This window comes from Chionomys nivalis, chromosome 8, assembly GCF_950005125.1.
Source record: "Chionomys nivalis chromosome 8, mChiNiv1.1, whole genome shotgun sequence".
NCBI classification, from domain to species: Eukaryota; Metazoa; Chordata; class Mammalia; order Rodentia; family Cricetidae; genus Chionomys; species Chionomys nivalis.
The window spans coordinates 94,813,114-94,839,077 of record NC_080093.1 but is presented as its reverse complement, the minus strand read 5'-3'; the positions used below and the strand labels follow the sequence as shown (position 1 = coordinate 94,839,077).

At 41.4% G+C, this 25,964-nt stretch overlaps 1 protein-coding gene across 4 annotated transcripts in view; it reads left to right on the top strand.

Annotated features, from left to right (window-relative positions):
- Stim1 (stromal interaction molecule 1) overlaps positions 1-25,964 on the top strand; it is a 182,109-nt gene that overhangs the window by 140,501 nt on the left and 15,644 nt on the right. For all 4 annotated transcript variants that reach the window (XM_057777569.1, XM_057777568.1, XM_057777571.1 and 1 more), the window contains exons 4-7: positions 4,953-5,064; positions 7,679-7,794; positions 15,915-16,092; positions 22,325-22,502. In XM_057777569.1, coding sequence (XP_057633552.1) covers positions 4,953-5,064; positions 7,679-7,794; positions 15,915-16,092; positions 22,325-22,502 — 584 coding nt within the window. The remainder of the gene's footprint in view (positions 1-4,952; positions 5,065-7,678; positions 7,795-15,914; positions 16,093-22,324; positions 22,503-25,964) is intronic.

Sequence of the window (25,964 nt, the reverse complement as noted above, 5' to 3'; positions counted from 1 at the left end):
TCTTTTGATAGCTGTTATAAGACACTAGAGTATGACTTTTTCTTGTTCTGTGTAGTATTGTTCATCATTTTTCCTATAGATGATGTCTTTGGTATTCTAGGGACCACATGGGCAGGTTTGATGAAGTGTGTGGTTTTATGATATTCTCTTGCTCTGATGTCCTCCTGGGATTTGGACATGCCAGCCATCTGTATCTGATGTCTTATAAGCTTTTCTTGCTGAATTCTGTAGTCTCTTATTGATAGTGAGCACTCTGTTCTTGTTGTGGCCCTCTTCCTAGCTTGGCCCAGAGTTTCTGTTTTCTTCTCTTTTGGGTTTAGAATACGGTCTGAACCTGGTAGTGTGTGCTTGTAATCCTATCATCACTCTCAATGAAGAAGTGGAACACAGAGTCATCCTTTACTTCATAGCGAGTATGAGGACCTACATTGCCTAAATGAGATCCCACCTCAAACAAGACAAAGACACAACAACAACAACAACGAATGAAAAAGTAGAACAAGACTTAAATTTTAGGAACTTGAGTCTTAGGGATAAGATACCCTAGTATCTCAATTAGACTGTTGAGTGAGATCCTGTTGGAACTCAGAGTTGCTATCTGAGATACAGATAACATATAGGATACAGCTCATTATGGCTTATGTTGTTCAGATTGCATTACTTTAGGTGGATGATACCATGCTGGCAAGTCCTGCCTAGATGGGGCTGCTGCCTAGGTAACTGAATAATACATAGAGCTAAAAACAAACAAGCAAAACTTTGCTTTGAGATTTGGCACGATGCTGAAACCATTATCTCTTTTCCCTGTAGCTTAGCTGTATAGGGAGTGATTGGTCAGAAGCTATCCTTGGGGTACAGTGATCGATCCTCTTAGAGAACCTCTGCCTCAATACAGTATTTAGAACAGTAATTCTTAGCTTTGGGAGCAGGGGACAAGTTTGTCTTTCCAGGGACAAATTTCGCAGAACCTGAAGAAAGACATTTTTGTTGTAACAGCCAGCAGTGTGCTGATGGCATGTAGTGGGTTCATGCCAGAGATATTGTCAAATGTCCTGCAGTAATGCAGAACACAGTCCCTACAACAAAGATAAACCCATCCAAATGTCACTGATTCAGAGGCTCAGAACCACTGATCTAGAGTGACTCTTGCTAGTCTCCATGTCTGTGGAGAGTGCTGATTAGAACATGCCAAGAATCTATGCCTAGGCTTGTGTTAAGGCGTCTTCTTAGTAGACAAAAGGCCTTTGAAGCACCGCTGGCCTTAGGCTTTTCTACCAATAAAAATGGTGTGCCTTCCTTCCACTCTAATGCCAAGCAGAAAGGCTTCTTTGTGTTGGACGAGGCCAAGATTCCTTGGCACAATCACGGCACTGTGATGTTTTCTGTAGTGTACAGGCTGGCACTTGTCTGTCTGCCTCATGTGTATCGCTTTCCTATCCTTCATTACCAGACGTTCCAGACTATAGTGAATTAATATGTTGGTAATGTGTTAGGATATATTTTCATTTTAGTAGTAATGGCTAATTCATTATACTTTCTTCAGTATTTTCTTAACATCAACTCCATTATCCTTTTCAAACTTTGAGGTTTGAATGTATGTATTGGAAATTAATTTTTCTTGTCTTCCAATGTATTCTCGACTAGGAATCAGACATACCAGCCGTGATTAGACACCCTCTGTGTAAGTCTGTCATCTTGTCTTTTAGGAGCAGTCTTGGAGCACATTCAGTATACCTGCCTCATTTCTCGCCCAGCACCTTTCCCTCTCACCTCCTGTGTCTCTGCTGATCGCCTAAGCTACTCTCAAAACCACTCAGCATCGGCACTTTTATCCTGAGCTCCAACATGTTCTGACAGCATTGGGATAGAATCAGTTTTGCCTTCAACTTTGTTTCATTCAAGATGTCTTTCTGGTTGTCTTTCTGGTAGTCATATTTTAGTGGAAGCAGGAGAATGAAGGGACATATTCCAAATTGCCAGCCTCTGTAGTTTATGTGAGATTGATAGGTATGGTTATGCCTACTACCAAAGGAATATCTGAGGTTTTTTTGTTTGCTTGTTTTAAAGATCGGGTCTCTTTATAAAGTACAGGTGGCAGCCAGGTGGTGTTGGAGCACACTTTTAATCCCAGCACTTAGGAGGCAGAGGCAGATGGATCTCTGAGTTCGAGGCCAGACTGGTCTACAGAACAACTTCTAGGACAACCAGGGCAACGCAGAGAAAGCTTGTCTCTAAAAATATTAAAAAAAAAAAAAAAAAAGCTTAAACACTATCATCAAAAAGTACTATATAAGTGATGGTTTCTATTAATATAATTATTACTAATATTGTACTTCAGGATACCAGTAGACTCAACATGCAAGTCTGTCTCCTATGAGTCAATAAGAGAAAAATCTTAGAATTTTGTTTCTGTATATCTTATTTCAGAAACAAGCACAGAGCTCACTGATTCATTAGCCAGCTTTCCTTGTCTCTGTCTTCCAGGTGCTAGGATTACAGGTGGGTCACCATGCCCATCTGCCATTTATGTGGGTTCTGGGGGACTCAAACTCAAGTCCTCATGTTTCTGTGGCAAATGCTTTACCTGCCTGCTGAGCCATATCCTACCCCTGTTTTTACTTTTACATATTCAAAACAAAATGTATATAGAATTTAAACTTATTTATAGAAAGATATCTTGACCAGTGTTGTGCAGTAGAATTTTCTATAATATAGAAAATGTACAATTTGTGATGTCTATTATTGTATCCACTAATCACTTATAGCTATTGGACATTTCTGGGATGACTAGCACCACTGAAGAACTGAATTATTAACCTAATTTTAAGAAATTTTAATTTAAATAGCCATTGGTGACTGCTGGCTGCCTCTTGGACAGTGCAATTCTGCATAGAAGATTTAAGTAAAGTATCCAACTTGCTCTATGTCAAGTACAAAATAGATATAAGAAGTGGAAATATTACTATTCCCTGTCTTGTAAGAGGCTGGACCTCACTTAATTGACCAGCCATGGGCTCATCCTAAGGTAATACTAGTGGATGGCCCAGCATGGCAGCCAGGACTGTTTGTGACAAGGCTTCAACTTTCTTCTGTCACAACGTCCCAAAAATTATGTACTCTATTTTAAAATTTTGTTTATTTTGATGTTTTGAGGTAGAGTCTCAAGTAGCCCCTGTTGGCTTTGAGCTTACTGTCTAGCCAGGAATGGCCTTGAATTCCTCATCCTTCTTGCTCCCTCCTCCTTACTGCTGGGATTACAGGAATCTGCCATGACAGGTAGCCCTGACTGGCCTTATTGAAGTAATTCTCCTACCTCAGCCTCCCAGTGTATTGGGATTATAAGCCATCGTAGCTGTCTTCATAGTTTTGTATTCTAGACAAATCAAATTTTGAGTTTTCTTGGAATCTGACTTCATTATATATTAAGTGCCTTCCACTCCTATACCTATGGATTATCTTTTGTTTTATTTTCTTATATCGAGGGATTGAGTCCTGGGACTTTTATCTGCTAAGGAGATATTTTACTACTGAGTCATACCCTAGCCTCCTCACCAAAATCTGACCCCCAACACCTTGGCAACTATTCCCTTTATCTTATGTTTCATTATAATTCTTCAACCATTTCTTTTTAAAATTTTTTCTTTAGATTTATTTCAGTGACTTTTCTTCACATATATAATCTATGTATCTTATACATCCTAGAAGTGGAACTGCTGGGAATTGAATCTGGGTCTTCTGCAAGAACAAGTGCTCTTAATTGCTAAACCATCTCTCCAGTCCTTTGTCCATTTCTTTAATCCATGCCTCACTGATGCTATTAAGTTTGTGGACTGGAAAACAACTTCTAGAAAGCTTGGCATTATGTGGGCCATTGTGAATATTTGGTCAATATCAGTCTTGATAACATTTATAATTTAAAAAGTCATTATTTTGGCCTAGGATGTAGCTCAGTTGGTAGAGTACTTACTTAGGATACACAAGGTACTATGTTTGATGCCCAACACCAAATAAACTAGGTATGGTTGTACTTACCTGAAATTGTAGCATTCGAGAGATGAAGTAGATCAAAAGTTCACGGTCATCCTCAGTTATACATTGAGTGCAAGGCCAACCTGGGATATATGAGTTCTAAAAATATATATATTATTTTCTTTTGAAATAGAGGTAGCCTCAAATTCATTATGTAGCTAAGGTTGGTCTGGAATTCATGATCTTTCTTTCTCAGTATCCTCAGTGCTAACATTATCCCAGATTACCCCAATGCTAGAATTATAAGTGTGTTTCCGCATGCTCAAGTTTAAAAATACTTTTAAATTAAGTTTATCAAGACATAAAAAAGATACAGGTATTATTATTATTATTATTTTGGAGACAGGGTTTATCTGTGTAGTCTAGGCAAGCCTCATACTTACTATCTAGCCCAGACTGGCTTGAAATTCATGACCATCATTTTGCCTCAGCTTCCTGTATACTGGGATTATAGGAATGAGGCACTATGCTCCGTAACATATTTATTTTAGATATAAAGTTTCATGAATTTTGGTAGATGTTAGCATTTATATAATCACCACATTCAAAATACAGAATGTTTTTTTCCTCTTGAAACATTGCTTTTTATTCTATCTTGGTCAGTTCTGGCTGAAACCAAACATTGATAGTTTTATTGTATTAGAGTTTCATATTAGTAGATCATATAGTGCCTAATCCTTTCAGACTTATGGGTAGGTGTTATGGACAAGGGAATGTTAAGTACACAAACATGTATTAATAACAAGTATTAAGTCAGTGTGACCACAATAGCAAGTATAAGTCAAGGCACACTGCTTCAGAGTATCATAAATTCCTTCAATGCTGTCAGCTTTCATACTCAAAAGCAAACAGCTACCAGGAGGAGAAAGGACAACTAAAGCAAGGAAATTTCTGGAGTAATGTTTTTTCTTGTCTTTCCACAGTATACAACTGGACCGTGGATGAGGTGATACAGTGGCTGATTACATATGTGGAGCTGCCTCAGTATGAGGAGACCTTCCGGAAGTTGCAGCTTACTGGCCATGCCATGCCAAGGTTAGGAACTGGACTGGATTTTTCTCCTGAGGGAGTAGGGAACAGGCTGGGAAGGGGTCTGCCTTAGGTTGCTGTGGACAGTTCAGTAAGGCTTTATCCTCAACAGTCTGTGAAAGCTGCTATTCTCATGTCAGTTGTGTGTTTGCTATATAAATATAAAACAGAAAGGCCGCTTTGTATTTGTTCTCTTGTGTGATAATTCTTATCACTCCTGAGACTCATACTAATGGCTTCTGTTTATTGGGTGCTTAGTACATACCAGGCATGCTCAATGAGTAAAGTACTTCCCTCTAAATCTTATGACTTGGGTTCAGTCCCTGAGACCCTCATCATGGAAAGGGAAAACTGACTCTACAAGCTGTTCTCTGATCTCCACATATGCACCATATAACATGCCCCCCCACCGCCATCCACAAACAAACAAACTTTTTAGGAAGAGAATTGATTTAGTTACTAAATCTGTAGTGAAGACTCAAAGCTCAGTGAGTGTTACATGTAAAACATCAGAACACTATTAGGCAGTGTTAGTAAATACGGATGCCTTTTTCCTTCTCATTACTTAAAAGGAGATAGCATTATAGCTCATTGGTGCCACTGAGAATTAGCTTGTAGGAAGTATGGTGATAATATGAAATCCATTTTGCAGAAGTGACCTTAAGAGGAGTTTAATGACCCCCAGGTTTTCAGGTTTTATATAAGTTACACAGAAGACGAGGTGGAGCCCTAATACTCCAAGAGTCAGGATCCTTGTGAATTGGAGGCCATTCTGGTCGACATGATGAGTTCTAGGGCAGCCAAAGATGCATAGAGATCTTGTAACATAAGTAAAATAAAAATGTACACAAAAGGAAATTGAGGTCTGAGGGGAGGAACCAAGCCCCTTGTAATCAGACAAGTGAGATTGCTTAGGACCAGAAGCCAGATCTCCTGACCAACTGTTTACGGTGTCCCATTACCTCTCTTGTAGGTGCCCTTGATTGTCTTCTAAGTTCAGAGGGGGAAGTAGCTGCCACTCCTTCATGCTCAGACATAAGTAGAAACCACACACTATGATGTCAGAAGCTTTTCTTCTAGCTGAGGAAAAGATCAGGAGTGGCACAGAGTAGCATAGTGCTAACTGTGCCCTCGGGAGCCCAGGCACATAGTTATAGTTCCCCCCTTTGTTTATCTTAAACTACTTTCCTTCTATAGCTGCTGTGTTTCAGCAGAAAAAAGATGAAGTCCAGTTTTTCTTCAGTCTTTTTATTATCTTAATAAGACAAAGTCTTATTATCAGTGTGGTTAAAGGTCAAAACACTGCACTAATCTTATTAGGAGTAAACAGTATTGCAATTACTCAAATACTTGATAATAGGGCCAACTCGGTTTTGTTCATAAGCAGGTTTATATATAATAGCAGTGGGTTAGAAGGCCCAAGAACCAGTGGGTCATTGAACATGTTGTTTTGATCTGGACTGGACAGGAGAGCATATTTCTGTGTGATGAAATGTAGGGACTAATATATAATAATCCAGATAATCTCTGAAAGCAGAAGCACAAGAGAAATCACTGGTGAGATGATCAGCTGGTAAGATGTCTGTTGTGTAAGCTTGGGATGCACTTGAGTACCACAACCAAAAAAAAAAAAAAAAAAAAAAAGAAAGAAAGAAAGAAAGAAGGGAAAAAGCAAGGTGTGGTGGTGTATATCTGAAATCCCAGCACTTCACAGTGAAATGGGAGGTGGAGACAGGATGATTTTTTTTTTTTTTTTTTTTTTTTTGGTTTTTCGAGACAGGGTTTCTCTGTGGCTATGGAGCCTGTCCTGGAACTAGCTCTTGTAGACCAGGCTGGTCTCGAACTCACAGAGATCCGCCTACCTCTGCCTCCCAAGTGCTGGGATTAAAGGCGTGCGCCACCACCGCCCGGCGAGACAGGATGATTTTTTGGAAATTCATGGACTATGTAGCCTGGATTATTTCTCATGGGAGAAATGAGAAATCCCCCTACAACAATGTTGGAAGGAGAGAATCAACTCCTGTAATTTATTCTTAGACATCACATGCACACTGTGGCACATACATGCCCATACTCATACATATCATACATATATAAAACAACAACAAGAAGAAAAAGGAGAAATAAGAAATAAAAAGAAGCATAAAAATATGTAATTAACTATGGGATTTGCCACAGATTGTTAGTCCTTCTAGGGCAGAGTCCTCAGGAGACTGTGGATAGAAAGGGATCAAATTCTTAGTAATGCTTCGTATTAGAGACAGCTTACTCATTCTGGAAAGATGGCTCTGCAGTTAAAAAAAAAAAAAACTTGCTGCTTTTCCAGAGAACCTAGATTCAATTGCCAGCACCAACTTGGTGGTCCAGTCATCTGTAACGGCAGTTCCAGGGTATCTAGAGCCCTCATCTGGCCTCTGTGGGTACTGCCTGCATCTGGTACCAGACATGCATGTAGATAAAACACTCATTCACATTAAAAAAGACCACAAACAAACAAAACATCTTACTTGTTCAGACTCTGTGTTCTAGAGTGCAGAGGAGAGCAATCACCAAAACCTGAATGTGTTCATGAATATTTTTTGATGTCTCAAACCTGATCCCTATTCTTTTCCCTTAACAGACTAGCTGTAACCAACACCACCATGACAGGGACTGTACTGAAGATGACAGATCGGAGCCACAGGCAGAAGCTGCAGCTGAAGGCCCTGGACACTGTGCTCTTTGGACCTCCTCTCTGTGAGTCGTGTGTAGAAGTCTACTGCTGTGCATAGAGCCTAAAGCCACTGGGAGTAACTAGGCTGAAATTCTGGGTCTCATAGGCACCCCTACAGGAAAGCACCCTCATTATCCCACTGGTGTGGAAATATGAAACATTCTTGTTTAAGTCTCCCATATTTATACATTTAATCTACTCATTCATTACTTTTTGCTAGTGTTGTGCAGGATTATATAGGAAGACCTAGATGAACCAACCATAGTATTTCCTAGTGGAATAGCTGTTACTGTTTATAAACACATGGTGGTGGACCAGTCCCATTAGGGGCAGCGGCAGGTCTCCAGAGGCCTCAGCAGGTCCCTTTGGTGGGTGGGAGACCAGGGTGAGTGAGAGACAGACAGATAAGCCTTGCAGAGAGAGAGAGTTGGGGTATAGAGTTTATTTAGTGGGTTATGGAGGGGAAAGGGAGGGGGAGGAAGAAGGAAAGGGGAAAGAGATGAGAGGGACAGTAGTTACCTCTTCAGAAGAAGGACAGGAAAAGAGAGAGCAGGCTGGAGAGGAGATGGGGGATCTGCTTGCCTCAGTGGAAGAGAGTGGGGAGGTTGGAAGTGTGCGGAGCTTGTCTCTTAAAAGGACAGGGTACCCAGATGACAGGGAAGGTCAGCAAAATAATAACAATAGCATCATCATTCCAGGCTGGGGGTGTAGCTCAGGTGATAGAATGCTTGCCTAGCATTCATGAGGTCCTAGGTTCCACTTCCACAGAGCACACTGTTCTCTACTAGTGCTCTGACTGTGGACTCCAGACTAGGTCCAGGGAAAAAAATGACACATGATCTCTGTCTTTCAGAGGGAGCCTAGCTTTATTCCATGGATTTTCCAAGAGAAGGCATTGTAGATGAAGGAAACAACCTAAAGAAGGAAGGCTAAAACTATTAAGGAACACATAGAGAGTGAATGTCAGTTAGCTGTTAGCTGCCATCACTGGGTTTATACAGAGGGAAGGGACTTGATTGCTGAAAACTTTGTGTCCATGGGTAGTTGGGAAAGACTAAAAGGGCTTTTGATGTAGCAATACATACTTACTAAATAATTCAGCTCTGGAGTTCTAACTGGTGAGAGTAGTTAGCCTTGCCATCCTTTTCTTATTTTAATATAGTCAAGAAAGACCAAAATTTCTATCATGGCTTTGTGGTGTCCATCTCCAGTCTTGTACAGGAGGCTGGGCCAGGAGAATTTGGGGTAGTTGTCCACCCGGGTTCAGTGAAATCCTGTGCATGTGAGGGTTGAGGTGTGTGGGAAAGAAACTGAAGGCAGGTCTCCCATGAGGGCTGTTACTCACACTTGGGCATGTCTTATTTGCCATAACTCTTCTTTGAAAAGCCCAAAACTCTGTTCTTGGGTATGTTTTACTTTTTTTCTGAGAGCCTTTTTTAACAATTATACTTAAGTATATGTTAAACTATCTTTATGAAACCCCAACTCTGCTTCATAAAAGCAAAAGGAAGAAAGTACAGACAAGTACTCTAGATGGGAAGATCAGCTAATATAAGGACGAGAATCCTGGTTCCATGAGATTAGGTCTAGATGATGAGAGTCAGCAGGAGGGTCTTCATGGAGGACGTTAGACTGGTACTGTGACATGAACGGGAACAGTTTTCTCCTAGGCCCACTTTGTATAGCGTATATGCTGAGGGTGATCAAAGCTAAAGGGGGTCAGAGGTCAGAAAACTGCTCCTGAGATAAGCAGAAGTATCATAGCTAAGAGTATTTTATACCATCTAGAATAGCATAGCCGTAACAATAGCAATAATATTAGTTTCAGCTGGGTGTGGTAGCACACAGCTTTAATTCCATCACTCAGGAGGCAGAAGCAGGTGGATCTCTGTGAGTTTCAGGCCAGTGTGGTCTACTTAGCAGGTTCCAGGCCAGCCATGCTACACATTGAGAACCTGGATGTAAAAGAAAAGAAAGTTTGGACTTTTTGGTTTCTTTTCAGACTTTAATTTTTTTTTTTTACTGGCTTATGTATTTAGTTATCTTGTGTGTATGTGTTTACATGTGTTAACTGGTGTGCATGTGCAGATGCCAGAAGAGGGTCTTGGATCTTTCAGAGCTGTGGTTACTGGCATTTGTGGAATACCTAGCTTGTTATGTGGGTGCTATGATCCAAACTCTGGCCCTCTTGATTGCATAGCAAGTGCTTTTAACTGCTGAGCCGTCTTTCCAGCCCCTAATAATAGTTTCTAAAAAATGGAAAATAAGATAGGAAAAGTTGCAACTCTTCAACTTTGTTGATGATAATGTAAAGTGATGCAGTTACTATGAAAAAACAGTCTGGTGGTTGCTTAAAAATTAGACATAAGAGTTACCACAACCCAGCAATTACATACATAAGTATATAACAGAAAAATTGAAACAGGTACTCAAACAAGTACATGTATACACATGTTCATAACAGCATAAGTCTAAGGCCAAATGAGGAAATAATGTGAATAAACACGTTGTTTTCTATACATTCAGTGTGATTGTTTGCAACCATGAGAAAGAAGTGCTGATACACACTACAATATAAATACCCTTTAAAAAAAAACATTATGGCCTGGTAGTGGTGGTGCATGCCTTTAATCCCGGCGCTTGGAAGGCAGAGGCAGGTGGATCTCTGTGAGTGTCAGGCCAGCCTGGTCTACAGAGCGAGTTCCAGGACAGCCAGGACTATTACGCAGAGAAACTCTGTCTAGAAAAATCAAACCAAAACAAAATGAAACCACACCAAAACAAAACAAAATAAAACCATTATGCTAAATAAAAGAAATTAGTTACAGAAGGTTACATTTTTGTTTTCATTATATAAAACACCCAGAATAAGTAAATTCGTAGACACATCCTAGAATCAAATTCATATTGGTGGTAGGCAGGAACTGGAAAGAGGAAGGAATGAGAAGAAAAAAAAGAGGGCTTTTTTTTTTTTTTTTTTTTTGATATAGGGTCTTACTCTGAAGTCTAGGCTGGCCTAGAGCTCATGATAATCCTCCCTCCTCAGTCTTCCCAGTGCTGGAATTACAGACTTAAGCCAAGGACACCAACCCCTCCACCCACTCCCACACAAGAAATCTTTAACTTAGGCTGGTCTTGGAATCTTTTTTTTTTTTTTTTTTTTTTTTTTTTAAATATTTATTTATTATGTATACAATATTCTGTCTGTGTGTATGCCTGCAGGCCAGAAGAGGGCACCAGACCTCATTACAGATGGTTGTGAGCCACCATGTGGTTGCCGGGAATTGAACTCAGGACCTTTGGAAGAGCAGGCGGTGCTCTTAACCACTGAGCCATCTCTCCAGCCCCTGGTCTTGGAATCTTGACAGCTGTCTCCTACCTCAGACTCTTAAGAGGATTGCAGCTTTTCTTTCCTTCTCAGCACTGGGGGTCAAACTAGGGCCTTGTGCACGTAGGTAGGCACCTTACTAAGCTATATCCACACCACATTTCATAATTTTGTTTTGAAATAGAGTCTCAGTCTATTTCCTAGGCTGGCCTTGAAATCATTCTGTTGTTTAGGCCGTCCAGCTGAGAAACAATAATAATGATAATTGAGAAATAATGGTGATTTTGGCACTGGGAATGGAACCCAGATTTTTTTCATATGCTAGGCAAGTGTTCTTGCATTGAGCTACATACATCCCCAGATCTTCCTCCACTTCCTGCTCCTGCTCCTGCTGCCGCCACCGCCTCGTCTCTCCTCCATTTCCCTTGTAGCCATGACTATCCCAGATATTGCTGTGTTTATCAGGCTTGCCTTGAACTCATAGAGATCCATCTGTCTCTTCCTCTTGAGTACTGGGATTAAAGATGTATTACACCACACCCTGCCCTCTCTTATTTATTTATGAGCAGTAAGTTTTACTTTGGAGGATTAGATTTGCTTTGGAACTAGGTAGAATTGGTGTTAACATATATTGAGAATATACTGCTTGCCCCTGAATTGTTCATTTTATTTTTTTTTATTTTTTTTATTTTTTTTTTATTATTATTTTTTTTTTTTGGTTTTTCGAGACAGGGTTTCTCTGTGGCTTTGGAGCCTGTCCTGGAACTAGCTCTGTAGACCAGGCTGGTCTCGAACTCACAGAGATCCGCCTGCCTCTGCCTCCCGAGTGCTGGGATTAAAGGCGTGCGCCACCATCGCCCGGCTGAATTGTTCATTTTAAAACAGTTCATTTGTATAATATGAATTCTACCTCAAGATGCTACTTAGAGAAAAATTATTTTATATGTCTGTCTGTCTGTCTGTCTGTCTGTCTGTCTGTCTGTCTGTATCGGGAGCTCCCAGCCTCAGCAGTCCCCCAGGGTTCAGAATAGGACTTCTACAGTAAGTGAAGACTGGCTTGGGAATGGGATCTGAGGGGAAGAACAAACTGACTGACTCAGGCACTCTTTTCCTACAAGTTTCTTTATTCCTTGGGGGAAGACTAAAGAAGGAGGGATGTTCTCTTCAAGACTTTCGGTTTATATGGGCATACAGACAAGGTAGCAATCCCATAAGTGGTAACAGTAGTATCAAACATGCATTTCACAGAGTCAGGAGATGCTTACATCTCAGAGGGGGTGTGGCTGAGAAGGTCCCAGGCACATATTGGGAGGATCAACTAAGAATGGGACCTTTTAAATCATTACAGAATTCTAAGAGGAAGTTTTTGTGCACTAACTATATTTCTTGAGTCTAACTAGAAGTTTATGATTACTTGCAGAAGAATGCAGCAGCGCTGTTGCAGTCTCTGGGCATTTTCGCTTATGGCATTGGTAGCCATGGTAATCTGAAGGCTTGATTTGCATTACTGTCTTGCTGACTGAGTAAAAGGGGGTCTCTATGGAGGTTTTGCTTTTGATTCCAACAGGGTCCCTGCCAATATCCAAGTGGAAATTGTTTTTCTTGAGGCTGACTTAGCAACTCAAGTCTTTTTTCTGTATCTCTAAGGTTAAAGATAAAAACAGTTAATTTCCTGGGCTATGATCTTATGTTAACTGAAACCAAGGTAAAGGGTAAATACGGAATATTAGTAGCTTGTGAAGTCAGAGCAGACCAGTAGATCACACCTTCCTGAGTCTGTTGTTAGAGCAGACGTATGGGCTCCTTCCTGGTTGATGAATCTGGTCATTAAAGATAGTTGTGGGAGATTAGTTTTACGTGAATTTTGGCTATGGGAACAAAGGTTTGACTGAGTGAATCCTTTTCACATCATGGCTTCATGGTATGGGGGGAGGTATCTGGTTTCCCTTACAGGAAAAGTCTGACTTATACACTGCTGGGATACTACAAAAGGGAGAAATGCCATGATTTCACAAGATTTTTTTACAGAACTGACAGTGAGTTATTCAAAGGACAAGTGTCCCTGTAACTCTGTAAAAATGGGTTATTCCATGTGGGGTGTGCATATACACTTCCCGTGGGTAGTCCAATAGAGCTGTCAGCTGTACATTTACTGTAAAATATGTGTGGGCTCGCTGCAGGCCTGAATGCATGTATGTACACCACATGATCGTAGGTTTGCACAGAGGCCAGAAGAAAGGCAGTGTATCCCCTGGAACTGGAGTTAGTTATTGGTGGTTGTGAGTTCTCCAATGTGAGTACTGGAAACTGAACCCCAGTCCTCTGTGAAAGCAACCAGTGCTTTTAAATTCTGAGCCATCTCTCCAGCCTCCCTCTTTCTTAAAACCTAAGCAGCAAAAGGAAGAAAGGACATATTGTACTTTTTCAAAATATCAAAAGAATAAAGAATAGCCGTGCATGGTGGCATATATCTTTAATCTCAGCACTTGGTAAGCAGAGGTCACATATACCCTAGAGAACCTCTGGTCATACCTGTAATTCCCAGCACTCTTAAGGTTGAGGCAAAAGGATTGCTGTAAGTTTGAGACTAGTCTGGGCTGCATTGATGAGTTCCAGAACATGAAATTGATCAAAAGAATAGATTATGATTCCAAATCAATCTGGACAAGGTAAAGATCGAGTGAAATAGATAGACACAGTCTGTATGGGTTAGAAGCACTAAATGGAAAAATGCTTATCTAATAGTCTCATGTGAGCAAGACATTTTTAGATATTTGCTAAGGGGCTAGCCAATGATGGCACATACCTTTAATCCCAGCACTTGGGAGGGATCTCTGTGAGGCCAGTTTGGTCTACAGAGCAAGTTCCAGAACAGCCAGGGCTATACAAAGAAACCATGTCTTGAAAAGCCAAAAACAAAACAAAACAAAATAAAACAAGAACCATAAAGGAGGAATGGGAACTGGAGAGATGGTTTAGTGGTTAAGAATACTTACTGCTCTTGAAGAGGACATGAGTTTGATTCCCAGTGTACATGTCAGGTACCTCACAACTGCCTGTAACTCTGACTCCAGGGGATTCAGTACCTCTCACCTCTGTGGGCACCTGCATATACACATACATACATACATACATACATACATACATACATACTACATACTTTAAAAAATGTAAGAGTAAGGCTGATGGACATGTCTCAGGAGATAAATGTGCTTGCTACTAAGCCCGCTAATTCAAGTTCCATGGTAGGAGAGACTGAGCTCTCAGACCTCATGTGTGTCATGACGTGCACCCTCCACCTTACCCATTTTAAATCAACATAACAAATACATATATGTATTTAAAAGAGTAGAATGCACAAGGAGTTTGGCTTGTTGGTGCAGATCTGTAATCCCAGCTATTTGGGAGTAATGGGTTTTCTGTATCAGAATAATAGGTTTCTCTGCCAATGCAGTAAGCCAGATAAGCCGAATTGAAAAAGTATAACAAAAGGTTTATTTGAGCAAAGCCACTTCTGGGTGGCTTCTCCAGTCCCAGAGGTTGAGGCTGGAGAAGCCACTCACCCAAACTAAAGCAGGGAGATTATATAGTCTGTAGGCGAGGGGTGATGACATGTCCACCACAAGCTGGGTTTGTGCCCAAGTATGGTCAAAAGCTGGACCACTAGATGGGGATTGGGGAGTTTCAATAGTTGCCAGGAATTTGTAACTGGGCATTTTAGCACTTTTTTTTAGTTGACTATTCTCTGAGAGGATGGGGTTTAGAGAGGGGGGCAGGAATAGGGCTTTCAGGATCATGCAGGGGACACCTGGAGGTTCCAATTGAACAAGGAGGACCGCAGGTTTACTTCAGACTGAACAAGTTAATGAGATTCTGCCTCAAAAAAGTAAAAAGTGCTGATGGAATAACTCGAGGATGGAGTACTTGCCTAGTATTCCTGAGGCCCTAGGTTTAAGCCCTAGTACCGAAGTGTGTATATGGTGATACTGGCATTGAGGAATCCCAACAAACCGAGAACAGAAGTTCTTAACATTCAGGGGAGACAAAGACTATCCACGGCGCTTAGTAAAGACTGTGGAGGAAGCAAGTATATTCCAGAAAGAAAAGTAACTCCTGTGCTGAATAAATATCTTAGTGGATCTGAGGACAAAATAATGAAAATTTGAGTATGATTGAAAGTACAGGATTAATAGAGGCTGGAGAGTAACCATTAGAGGAGTGGCTTTCAGCCTCCTAATGCTGTGGGGACCCCAACATAGAATTACTTCATTGCTACTTCATAACTGTGATTTTGCTACTGTTATAAATAGTAATATCTGATAGGCAGGATATCCAATATGTGACTCAAAGGGACCACTGCGGTAAAGGCTCTTCAGTTTTCTCTCAGAGAGCCTGTATTAAACATCTATGGATGCCCTCATGGATCTCGTAATTCCCCTTTCTTGCATGGTAATAGGCTATGTTAATTTGTCTTTAATTCCATAGAGTCCCCATGCTTGCATAGGCCTATCCCTTCCCAAAGATGGTTGAGATGTACTGAGGAGGCACTGTTCTCCTCACTGCATCCTAGGGAAGGATGAGTTAGTAAGCCTTCAAAATTATCCTCAGGCTTGTTATCCTATCTAAACTAGGCCTTCACTGGTGGAGAGATAAGTAGTCTTTATTTTGATAGTATGTGGAGTATGTGCCTAAGAGAATCAATTCTTTCGGAGTTGAAAGGTCTGCCTGCCTTTCACAAGAGGAGTCATTGAGGAGGGATGCAGGTGAGTAGTGTTTTGTGTGCCCGGACTCACCACGGCCTCCCTTATCTGGCAGTGACTCGACATAATCACCTCAAAGACTTCATGCTGGTGGTGTCTATCGTTATCGGCGTGGGTGGCTGCTGGTTTGCCTATATTCAGAACCGTTACTCTAAGGAGCACATGAAGAAGATGATGAAGGATCTGGAAGGGTTACACCGAGCCGAGCAGAGTCTGCATGACCTTCAAGAGCGGTAAGGCCTTCCTTCTTTACCTAGCCCTGGTGCTGCCAGCTCTTGGAGTCTCCTGTTTTGTGAACCATTTAGCTCCTGGCACCCTGCTGACATGAATGTAAAGACTATCCCATTCTCTAGAGTGGTTCTGAGATGCTACCTTCCTGTCAACCAGTTCAGTTGCCCTGGATTTCATTGCTCCTCTTGAGAGGAGCTTGTATATTATTTTGTTTAAAAACAAAACAAACATTTTTTTTTTTTTTTTTTTGTCTGAGCTTGAAAGGGAGAAATGCATTGCTGCCAGAGGTCGAGAATTCCCTGATAGGGGGCTTGTTATGGGTCATTCTGTTTCTGGTCCTACATTTTGCTTCTTTCCTCATGCAAATAGATACATTAACAGTTTCTCATGGCTCCCAAAGAAACCTCATAAAACAAGCTGGTCATGTCTATAATCCTAACATTTTGGAGGTGGGGGTAGAAGGATCAAGAACACAAGGTTATCATAGACTTTTAGCAAGTCTGAGACAGGGCTGTTTCAAAAAGAAAACAGAAATGGCTGAGAATATAGCTCAGTTGATAGAGCACATGCTTAGCATGGGCCAGACACCACATAAACTGGACGTAGGGCCTGGCAAGGCAGTGGAGCAGGTTAAGGTGCTTGCTGCCAATCTCTTTTTTTTTTTTTTAATATTTATTTATTTATTTATTTATTTATTTATTTTACAATATTCTGTCTGTGTGTATGCCTGAAGGCCAGAAGAGGGCGCCAGACCTCTTTACAGATGGTTGTGAGCCACCATGTGGTGGCTGGGAATTGAACTCAGGACCTTTGGAAGAGCAGGCAATGCTCTTAACCACTGAGCCATCTCTCCAGCCCCTGCTTGCTGCCAATCTTGACATGTGCGTTCAACACTAGAAGCCACAGGGTGGAAGGAGAGAATTAATTCCCAGAAGTCAGGGTCATTCTCTGATCTCCACATGCTCTCATGTTGGGTGTATGCATAGACACATGTAAGAACATTTTTAACTGGGCTTGGAGGCAGGAGGATTGGAAGTTCAAGGTCATCTTTCGCTATATAGCAAGTTTGAGGTCAACCACATCTCATAAAGAAAAAAATAGCTGGGCGGTGGTGGCGCACACCTTTAATCCCAGCACTGGGGTGGGGGGGGCAGAGGTAGGTGGATCTCTGTGAGTTCAAGGACAGCCTGGTCTACAAGAGCTGGCACCAAAAACTACAGAGAAACCCTGTCTTGAAAATTAAAAAAAAAAGAAGAAATAAGAAATAAAGTAGCCTTCATCGTGTTCCCATAATTCTTTTTCATATACTCTACATACCTTAAGTACTGACTTCTGGGACAGTGTGTATTCCTCTCCAGAACTCTTTGTCCTTAATCCAAAGGATGGGGCTGAACATGTGCCTGAGGTCCCAGCATCTGGGTGGGGGCCAGCGAATGTCCTTGTGTCCCCCAAAAGAAAGAAGCCTGGAGTGTGTCCCCTTCCCCATTTGTGTGTGTGTACATATGCGTGTGTGTGATTGTGTGTACATGTGCATGCACTTGATATGTAAGTGTGTTTTGAGACATACTATTACTAAGTAGTCGAGGTCTAGGCTGCCCTTGAACTCATAGCAGTCCTCCTGCCTCAGGTTTCCAAGAGTTGGGATTATGAGTGTGCACCACCAACCTGGCTTCTTTAGGTTTTTTGTTGTGATTTGTTTGGGTTTTTTTTTAATGACAGGATCTCACTGTGTAGCCAAGCCTGGCCTGGGATCCATGGTGGTCCTGCCTCGGCCTGAGACATTTAAAGAGCTACTTTTAAGTAGCAGACACTGTCTTCTTTGAATAGATGAGGAAAGGCTTTCTTATGAGCAAGGTTTCTTTTTTGATTTGGGGGTGGGTCTTTAATTAGTTAATTAATTTATTATTATTTTTAAAATATATCATTGGCTGGTTTGGCTCTCACTATATAGGCCTTTATGACCTGGAACTCAGACATCTGCTTGCCTCGGCCTCCCAAATGCTAACTCTAAAGGCATATACCACACCTGGCCCTGAGCCACATATTTATTTTATTTTATTTTAAATTTATTTATTTATTATATATACAACATTCCTTCCATGTATGCTTGCATGCCAGAAGAGGGCACCAGATCTCATTATAGATGGCTGTGAGCCACCATGTGGTTGCTGGGAATTGAACTCAGGACCTCTGAAAGAGCAGTCAGTGCTCTTAACCTCTGAGCCAACTCTCCAGCCCCATTTATTTTAATTTGGTTTTTCAAGACTGGGTTTCTCTGTGTAGCTTTAGAGCTTATCCTGGAACTACCTCTTGTAAACCAGGCTGGTCTCGAACTCACAAAGATCCACCTGCCTCTGCCTCCCGAGTGCTAGGATTAAAGGCGTGCGTCACCACTGCCTGGCCAAGGTCTTTTTTTTTTTTTAAGGTTTGTTTTTATTTTATATGTATGAATCTTTTGCCTGCATGTCTGTGTGTGCATCGTGTGTGCCTGGTAACTGAGACACCAGAAGAAGGCATCAGATTCCCCGGAACTGGAGTTACAGTCAATTGTGAGCCACTCTGTGGGTACTTGGAACTGATCTGCTGGGCCCCTTGTCCTTGGATCCTTGCCAACTAGAGGCTAACTATTGCTGTCTGAACAATTCCCATACTTCATTTGTCTGAAAAATATGTACTGTTTTCATTCCAAAGACAAAAGAATCTAAGCAAGAGACATTCCAAGTCTGGGGATAAAACTTAAGCTTTGAGCCCTCCCTGTTCTCTAAAGCCTCCTGAGCACAGTGACCACTGTAGCACCAAGCAGGAGACACACATCCTCCTCTAGACTTGTGCATATACACACATGCCCTTCTCTGACAGAATACAGAGCCCACATGCCACCTTGTCCCTCCTGTCTGTAGAAATACTGCCATCACGAAGCTTTGGTGCGAATACGTATAACACTACATATACATTCTAATTAGGAGTTTACTGCTTTCCAAACAGTTCTTGGAGGCAGGCAGGAATTTTATTTCCTTTTGGTATGAAGAAACAGGTGAAATGTCACACAGGTGACTACTTTTCTTCCTTATAATGCCAATTGATAGTTGCCTTGGAGTAGGACACTGTTTGATTTACATTTATTTTCTCATTTCTGCACCCAATGATATTTATTGATCTCTGTCTCGTAGACAATGGAGATATAAGCGGGTCTTTTACTTTAATGGTTGGCTTTTCAGAAGAGGCTGTTTTAGAGCCTTTTGGTGAAGTGTTGAATCCCTAGTGATACAGTTTTTTGCAGTTGGGGTCACGGGATGGTAGATACCAGCCAGGAAAGGAAATGGCACCTCTTATTTTCTTTTTAAGCTATGCAGTATCGCCATCTGGTGTCCATCCTAGGGAGGGTCAGCTCCTTCCCGGGGACAAAGTAGGCAGCAAAGTGCTCTTGTTGCAGAGCTGCTTGTAGGTTACTGTTTGTTCTTTTCAGGGCTGCAGCACAGACTAGTATGGACCTGCTGTTTTTAAAAGATTGAATTCTATATCTGTCTTTTAATCTTCTATTTTCTTTGTTGACATGATCTCTTATAGCCGAGGCTGACCTTGAACTCCTTATTTTCCTGCCTCCACCTTCTAAGTGTTGGGTTTGTAGATGTTCTTCAACATGCATGGATATTTTCATTTTAACTAAGTAGACAATGTCCCTCTGTTGGGGGAACTTTTTATTCTATAGTCTGTATTTTCTTTCTTGTTACTACTTTTGGTGGTGGTAGTGATGGTAATCTCACTGTGTAACCCTGGGTAGTCTGGAACTTGCTATGAAGACCAGGTTGGTCTTGAACATGTATTGATCCTCCTGCCTCTACCTCTTATGTGACTCCAAGCATGTACCACAACACATCTGACCTTTTCTTTTACTTTCCTGTATCTCAATTCTAAATCAATCTTTCTTTCTTTCTTTCTCTCTCTCTCTCTCTCTCTCTCTCTCTCTCTCTTTCTTTCTTTCTTTCTTTCATTTCTTTCTTGACCGTGTCTCATTATATAGCCCTGGCTGGTCTGGAACTCACAGAGATCCACTCACCTCTACCTCCAGAATGCTGGAATTAAAGGTGTGAACCACCATGCCCAGCCCTTTTCTTTTAAAATATTTTTCTTACGTTTACTTATTTATTTGTGTGTGGGGGGGCAGTATATCATGGTGTGGGTCTGGAAGTCAGAGAATAACTCACTAGAGTCTGTTCTCTCATTCTACCATGGGATAAAACTCAGTTGTTGGGCTCGGCAGCCAACACCTTTACTTACTGAGCTCCCTCGCTGACCTCTTCCTTCTTCCCTTTCCTTTCCCTTTTACTTCTCCCTTCCATTCTCTTCTCTCACCTTTCCTGCCCTCTCCTTTCTTACTACCCCGCCCCCCTTTGGATCAAACCAAGGACCTCAATTTCTAAGTCTCTTCTCTTCTTTACTATCCTCAATCCTAGTTCCCAGATAACTTGGTGCTTCCTGCTAAGTTAAAAAGACCAGACAGTAGCACAGTTCTTTTCATTTTGAGAGCAATTAGTAAACTCTTTCTCTTGGGTCTTGTCTTAGTTGGGGTTACTATTGCTGTGATGAAACACCATGAGCAAAAGCAACTTGGGGGGGTAAGGATGCTGGGACCTCAGGCACGTGTAGCTTATACTTCTACATCACTGTTCATCATCAAAAAACAGGAGCTAAGGCAGGGCAGGAACCCCCCCACCTTGCCCCAGTAGAGGGGTGCTGCTTACTAGCTTGCTCATAATGGCTTGCTCAGCCTGCTTTCTTAGTAGAATCCAGGACAACCAGCCCAGCACCTACAGTGCACTGGGCTCTTCACCATAAACCACTAATAAAGAAAATGCTTTACAGCTGGATATTTTGGAAGCATTTTCTCAATTGAGTTTCCCTCCTTTCAGATAACTCTAGCTATGTCAAGTTGGGATAAAACTAGCCAGCACATATCTACTCCAGACATATCTACTTGACTCCTTTCAGGCACAGTCAATCACTCATTCTTTTGCCTCACTCAACACCACACATTCATCCCTTTATTGTAGAATCACACTGTAGACAATCATTAGTCTACTGCTTGTAAACTTTGGAATAGGCAATGTTTCCCCCACTTCCCCCCCACCCCAGACAGGGTTTCTTCGTGTAGCCCTGGCTGTCCTGTAATTTGCTCTGTAAACCAGGTTGATTTACACACAAACTCACAGAGATCAATCTGTCTCCCGAGTGCTAGGATTAAAAGTATGTGCTGCCACCACTTGGCTAGATAGAGTTTTATTGTTACAGATTTCCTTAAAATCTTAGAACTATGAAGAAACCATAGGACCAAAAGCAGCAGATAATCTTTTAAGACCTGCTCAGTCCAGTCCCTTGCTTGGACATGCATTTCAGTGTGTGTGTCTAATGATGTGGGATTCCTCTCTGTGTGCTATGAATATGTTTTATTACCATTGGTTATTAAAGAATCTGGCCAACAGCTAGCATTTTTCTCCTTCGGCAACTCTATATCTCGGTTCAGATTTCCTACCAGGCTTTACTAAGCCATTGGCCTAAACAACTTCTTTAGTAACCAAGGGTAATAAAACATATTCATCACATACAGAGGGGAACCCCACATCATTCTCTGTGTGGCTGTGTGCAAGCACAGTGCATGCTGCTTGGAACAGACATTTGAGAGTCTAAGAGAGGTCCAGCTAATTCTTCTCTCCTTCCACTACCTCACCTGAATCTGAAACATCAGGTATCGCCTCACTTTATCTATTGTTAGGTGCTTTCTACATTTATTGAACCTTCCATACATCTTGAAATGGGAGAATAATTGTAGACTTTGATCACAAAGGTTTGAATTCTAGCCATTTATTTCCCTTCTTCATACTCTGTCTGTCCCAGACTGATGTGGCACTCAAATGTGTCCTGCCTTGCAAACTAGAGGTTGTTATCATTTCAGTGTGGGTTCCGTTAGGGGAGGCATCCCGTGTTTGTGAGCCTGGCTTCGTGCTCTTGTTTACTAGCAACAGAAAATGGCCAACTTAAGAATTAAGGCTAATGACTGTGGTTTCTGTTGGCCATGATTAGCTCAGATCTACATAGCCAGCAGAGAAACTTTATGCTGAGAGCCTGTGGCTCTCGTTTTCTTCCTTATCATCATAATTCATGGCATGCTAGCTGGCACTTCCTTCCTCCTTACCTGGTCTCCTCTAGCTCTCTATATTGCCCCCCTTCAACTCCTAGACTGCACAAGGCTCAGGAGGAGCACCGCACGGTGGAGGTAGAGAAGGTTCATCTGGAGAAGAAGCTGCGCGATGAGATCAACCTTGCTAAGCAGGAAGCTCAGCGACTGAAGGAGCTGAGGGAGGGCACTGAGAATGAGAGGAGCCGCCAGAAATATGCTGAGGAAGAGCTGGAGCAGGTAAGAGAGTGTACCAGATGCCTCAAGGAGTGTATTAGGGCAGGGGCCAGAGTCTGACTGGGAAGCTTCATGTGTGAAGCTTTCTAAATATTGTTCAAATCTTTCTTCCAGACTTACCAATAAGGGTAGTGGGAAAGCTATAAAAAATGTTTACCAAGATTCCATCTTACACCTATAAGAATGGCCAAGATCAAAAACACTGATGACAGCTTATGCTGGAGAGGTTGTGGGGAAAAGGAAACACTTCTGCATTGCTGGTGGGAATGCAAGCTGGTACAACCCCTTTGGATGTCAGTGTGGCGATTTCTCAGAAAATTAGGAAACAACCTTCCTCAAGACCCAGTAATACCACTTTTGGGTATATATCCAAAAGATGCTCAATCGTGCCACAAGGACATGTGCTCAGTTATTTTCATAGCAGCTTTGTTTGTCATGGCCAGAACCTGGAAACAAGCTAAATGCCCCTCGATAAAAGAATGGATAAGAAAAATGTGGTATATTTACACAATGGAGTACTACACAGCAGAAAAAATAATGGCAGCTTGAATTTTGCAGGAAAATGGATGGAGCTAGAAAACATTATTTTGAGTGAGGTAACCCAGACCCAGAAAAACAATTATCACATGTACTCACTCATAGGTGGTTTTTAAACATAAAGCAAAGAAAGCCAGCCTACAAACCACAATCCCAGAGAACCTAGACAACAATGAAGACACTAAGAGAGACTTACGTAGATCTAATCTACATGGGAAGTAGAAAGTAGAAAAAGACAAGATCTCCTGAGTAAATTGGGAGCATGGAGACCTTGGAGGGGGGAGGGGAGAGGCAGAGAGGGGAGCAGAGAAAAATGTAGAGCTCAATAAATATCAATAAAATAAAAAATGTTTACCATTATTTTCAAAGAATGGCAGATAATAGGAGATAAAAGTGATTCTTTTATACCTCCCCTTTCTCACTGAGGTATTTTCATCAGGTGAACAAATCCTAAGTATCGAACCGCTAAGTTGTTACGTATGGAGATGCCCATGTAAGCACCGCTCAGAAAGCTCACTTTTGATCTTGTCAAATTTTATTCCAAGAATAACTGTTGTCATAATCTCTAAACTAGATTAGTTTTGGATGATTTTGAATTTTATAAAAATATCAGTGGGACTGGAGTTAACAGTTAAGAGGATTGTTCTCTTAAAGAGGATTCGGCACCCGTGTTAGTTAGCTCACAAGTGCCTGTGACTCCAGCTCCAAGGGACCCAACACCCTCTTCTGGCCTCTGTACTCATATGTATATCTTCCATCCCACCCACAATATACATACAAATATAGTGCTAGGAGTGTGATTAGTACTAGAATCTTTTCCCGCCATACATATAATTCTGGACTCAATCTCCAGCACAACAAAACAAAAATAAAACAACAAAAGAATGGCATTATGTATACATGCTTTTTGTGCTCAGTTTCTTTGAGAACATTGTGAGAGCCAGGTTACATGTAGTGATTGATGATTGATTTCCATTACAAGACAGTCTTAAGAAAGCAAAAATAAACAAAAACCACTTGGGTGTGGTGGTACATACCTTTAATCCCAGCTCTCAAGGATCTCTGTGAGTTCTAGACCATCTTGGTGTACATAGCAAGTTCCAGGCCAGCCAGAGCTAGATAGTGAGATCCTGTCTCAGAAAACAAAACAACACTCCCCACCCCCAAACAAAACTGAATAGATAATTGGGGATTAAGAGCACTTGGTCTTGCAGAAGATCCAGGTTTGAGTCCCAGCACCCAAATGGTGGCTCACAATCGTCCATAACTTCAGTTCTAGGCAGGTCCAAGCCCTTCTTCTGACCTCTGAGAGCATCAGACACATATATGATACACATAAATACATTCAGAAAAAACATTCATACATGTAAAATAAATAAATAGTTTTTAAAAGAAAGTAAAAAGGCAAACCACAATCAGAGAGGAAATATTTTATATATATAAATATATATATTAAATATTTATATAAAATAAAATATAAATATTTATATATATATGGGTAATGCACACACGCCTGCACGCACACACACAAATGCTTACATCCAAGGTATATAAAGAACTCTTACAAACAAGAAAAGACAACTCAAGTTTTTATTTTATTTTTAGTGTCTAGCAATACTTTTTTATAATCAATCTACCACACACAGATCTAAAATACCAAATTAGTCCCTGTTAAGCAATTTGAAAATCACTATACAGGGGTAGGGGAAGCTAGAGGCACAAATGAATAGTAAAGAAATCTCACAAAAGTAGAGGTGTAGGTCCAGTGAGTTTAACATATAGCTGAGACAGGAAGGCCACTGCAAGTTCCAGGTCAGCCTGGGATATAACTAGTGAGACCCTGTATCAGAAACAACAACAGCAAAATTAGCAAACAAAACAAAACAAAAACTGGAGTTGTGGTATAGGCCTGTAATCAACCCTTAGGATTAGAGGCAGGAAGATCAAGAGAATTCAAGTCATGTCTGCTACCTGTTGTGTTGATGGCTGGCCGGTGCTAAGGTGAACTAGGGAAAAAAAAGATTAGAACCTCTAACTCCTGTTGACTAAGGAGCCAGTATATCAGAGGCAGAAATCACTGAGCAAGGGCCCCTGAGATTTAGCTCTGTGGGGTTTACAGAATACCCTTAATATAGATTCAAAAGCCCTCAGAGCTTGGTTTGTCTTTTTGCCACACCATCTCTGTGCAGTGCCATCTGTATCTTTGTACTCAGGTGTGGACACAGAGATCAAGAGAGATCAAGAGAGGTCTCTGAAGGCCTCCAGTGTTGCAGGAAGCTTGGCTCAGCTCAGGGAAGGCAGGGAAACAAAGCGGCTGTAGACTCTGCATGTTGGTGGGAATGAGCTTGCACCTTCAGCTTTGTGACTGTTAGCAGTGGGCCCTGGACATGGAGCTGAGCTGGGTGGGGTGGTTCAGATGGGCAAATGGGAGTCACAACTCCTGCTCTGGCATGCACCCATGTGATCAACCTTGTCTCAGCTTGCTTTTCCTTCTGGTTGAGACTTGTAGCCAGGACCTTGTAAATGTAAGGTCAGGGTATGGCTCCATCTTAAAATATTTCCTTAGCTCCCAGAACTACTCCCAGCTATTCTCTTGCTCATGGAACTGTTTAAGGTGTCTATTGCTGTGAAGAGACACCATGACCATGGAAACTTTTTTATTTTATTTTTTATTGATTTTATTGAGCTGTACATTTTTCTCTGCTCCTTCCCTGCCTCTCTCCTTCCCTTCAGCTCTCTCCCATGGTTCCCATGTTCCCAATTTACTCAGGAGATCTTGTCTTTTTCTACTTCCCAGACCATGGAAACTCTTATAAAAGAAAACATTTAATTGGGTGGCTTACAGTTTTAGAGATTTAGTCCATTGTCATCATGGTGGCACATGGCAGCTTGCAGGCAGACATGGTACTGGAGCTGAGAGTTTTACAT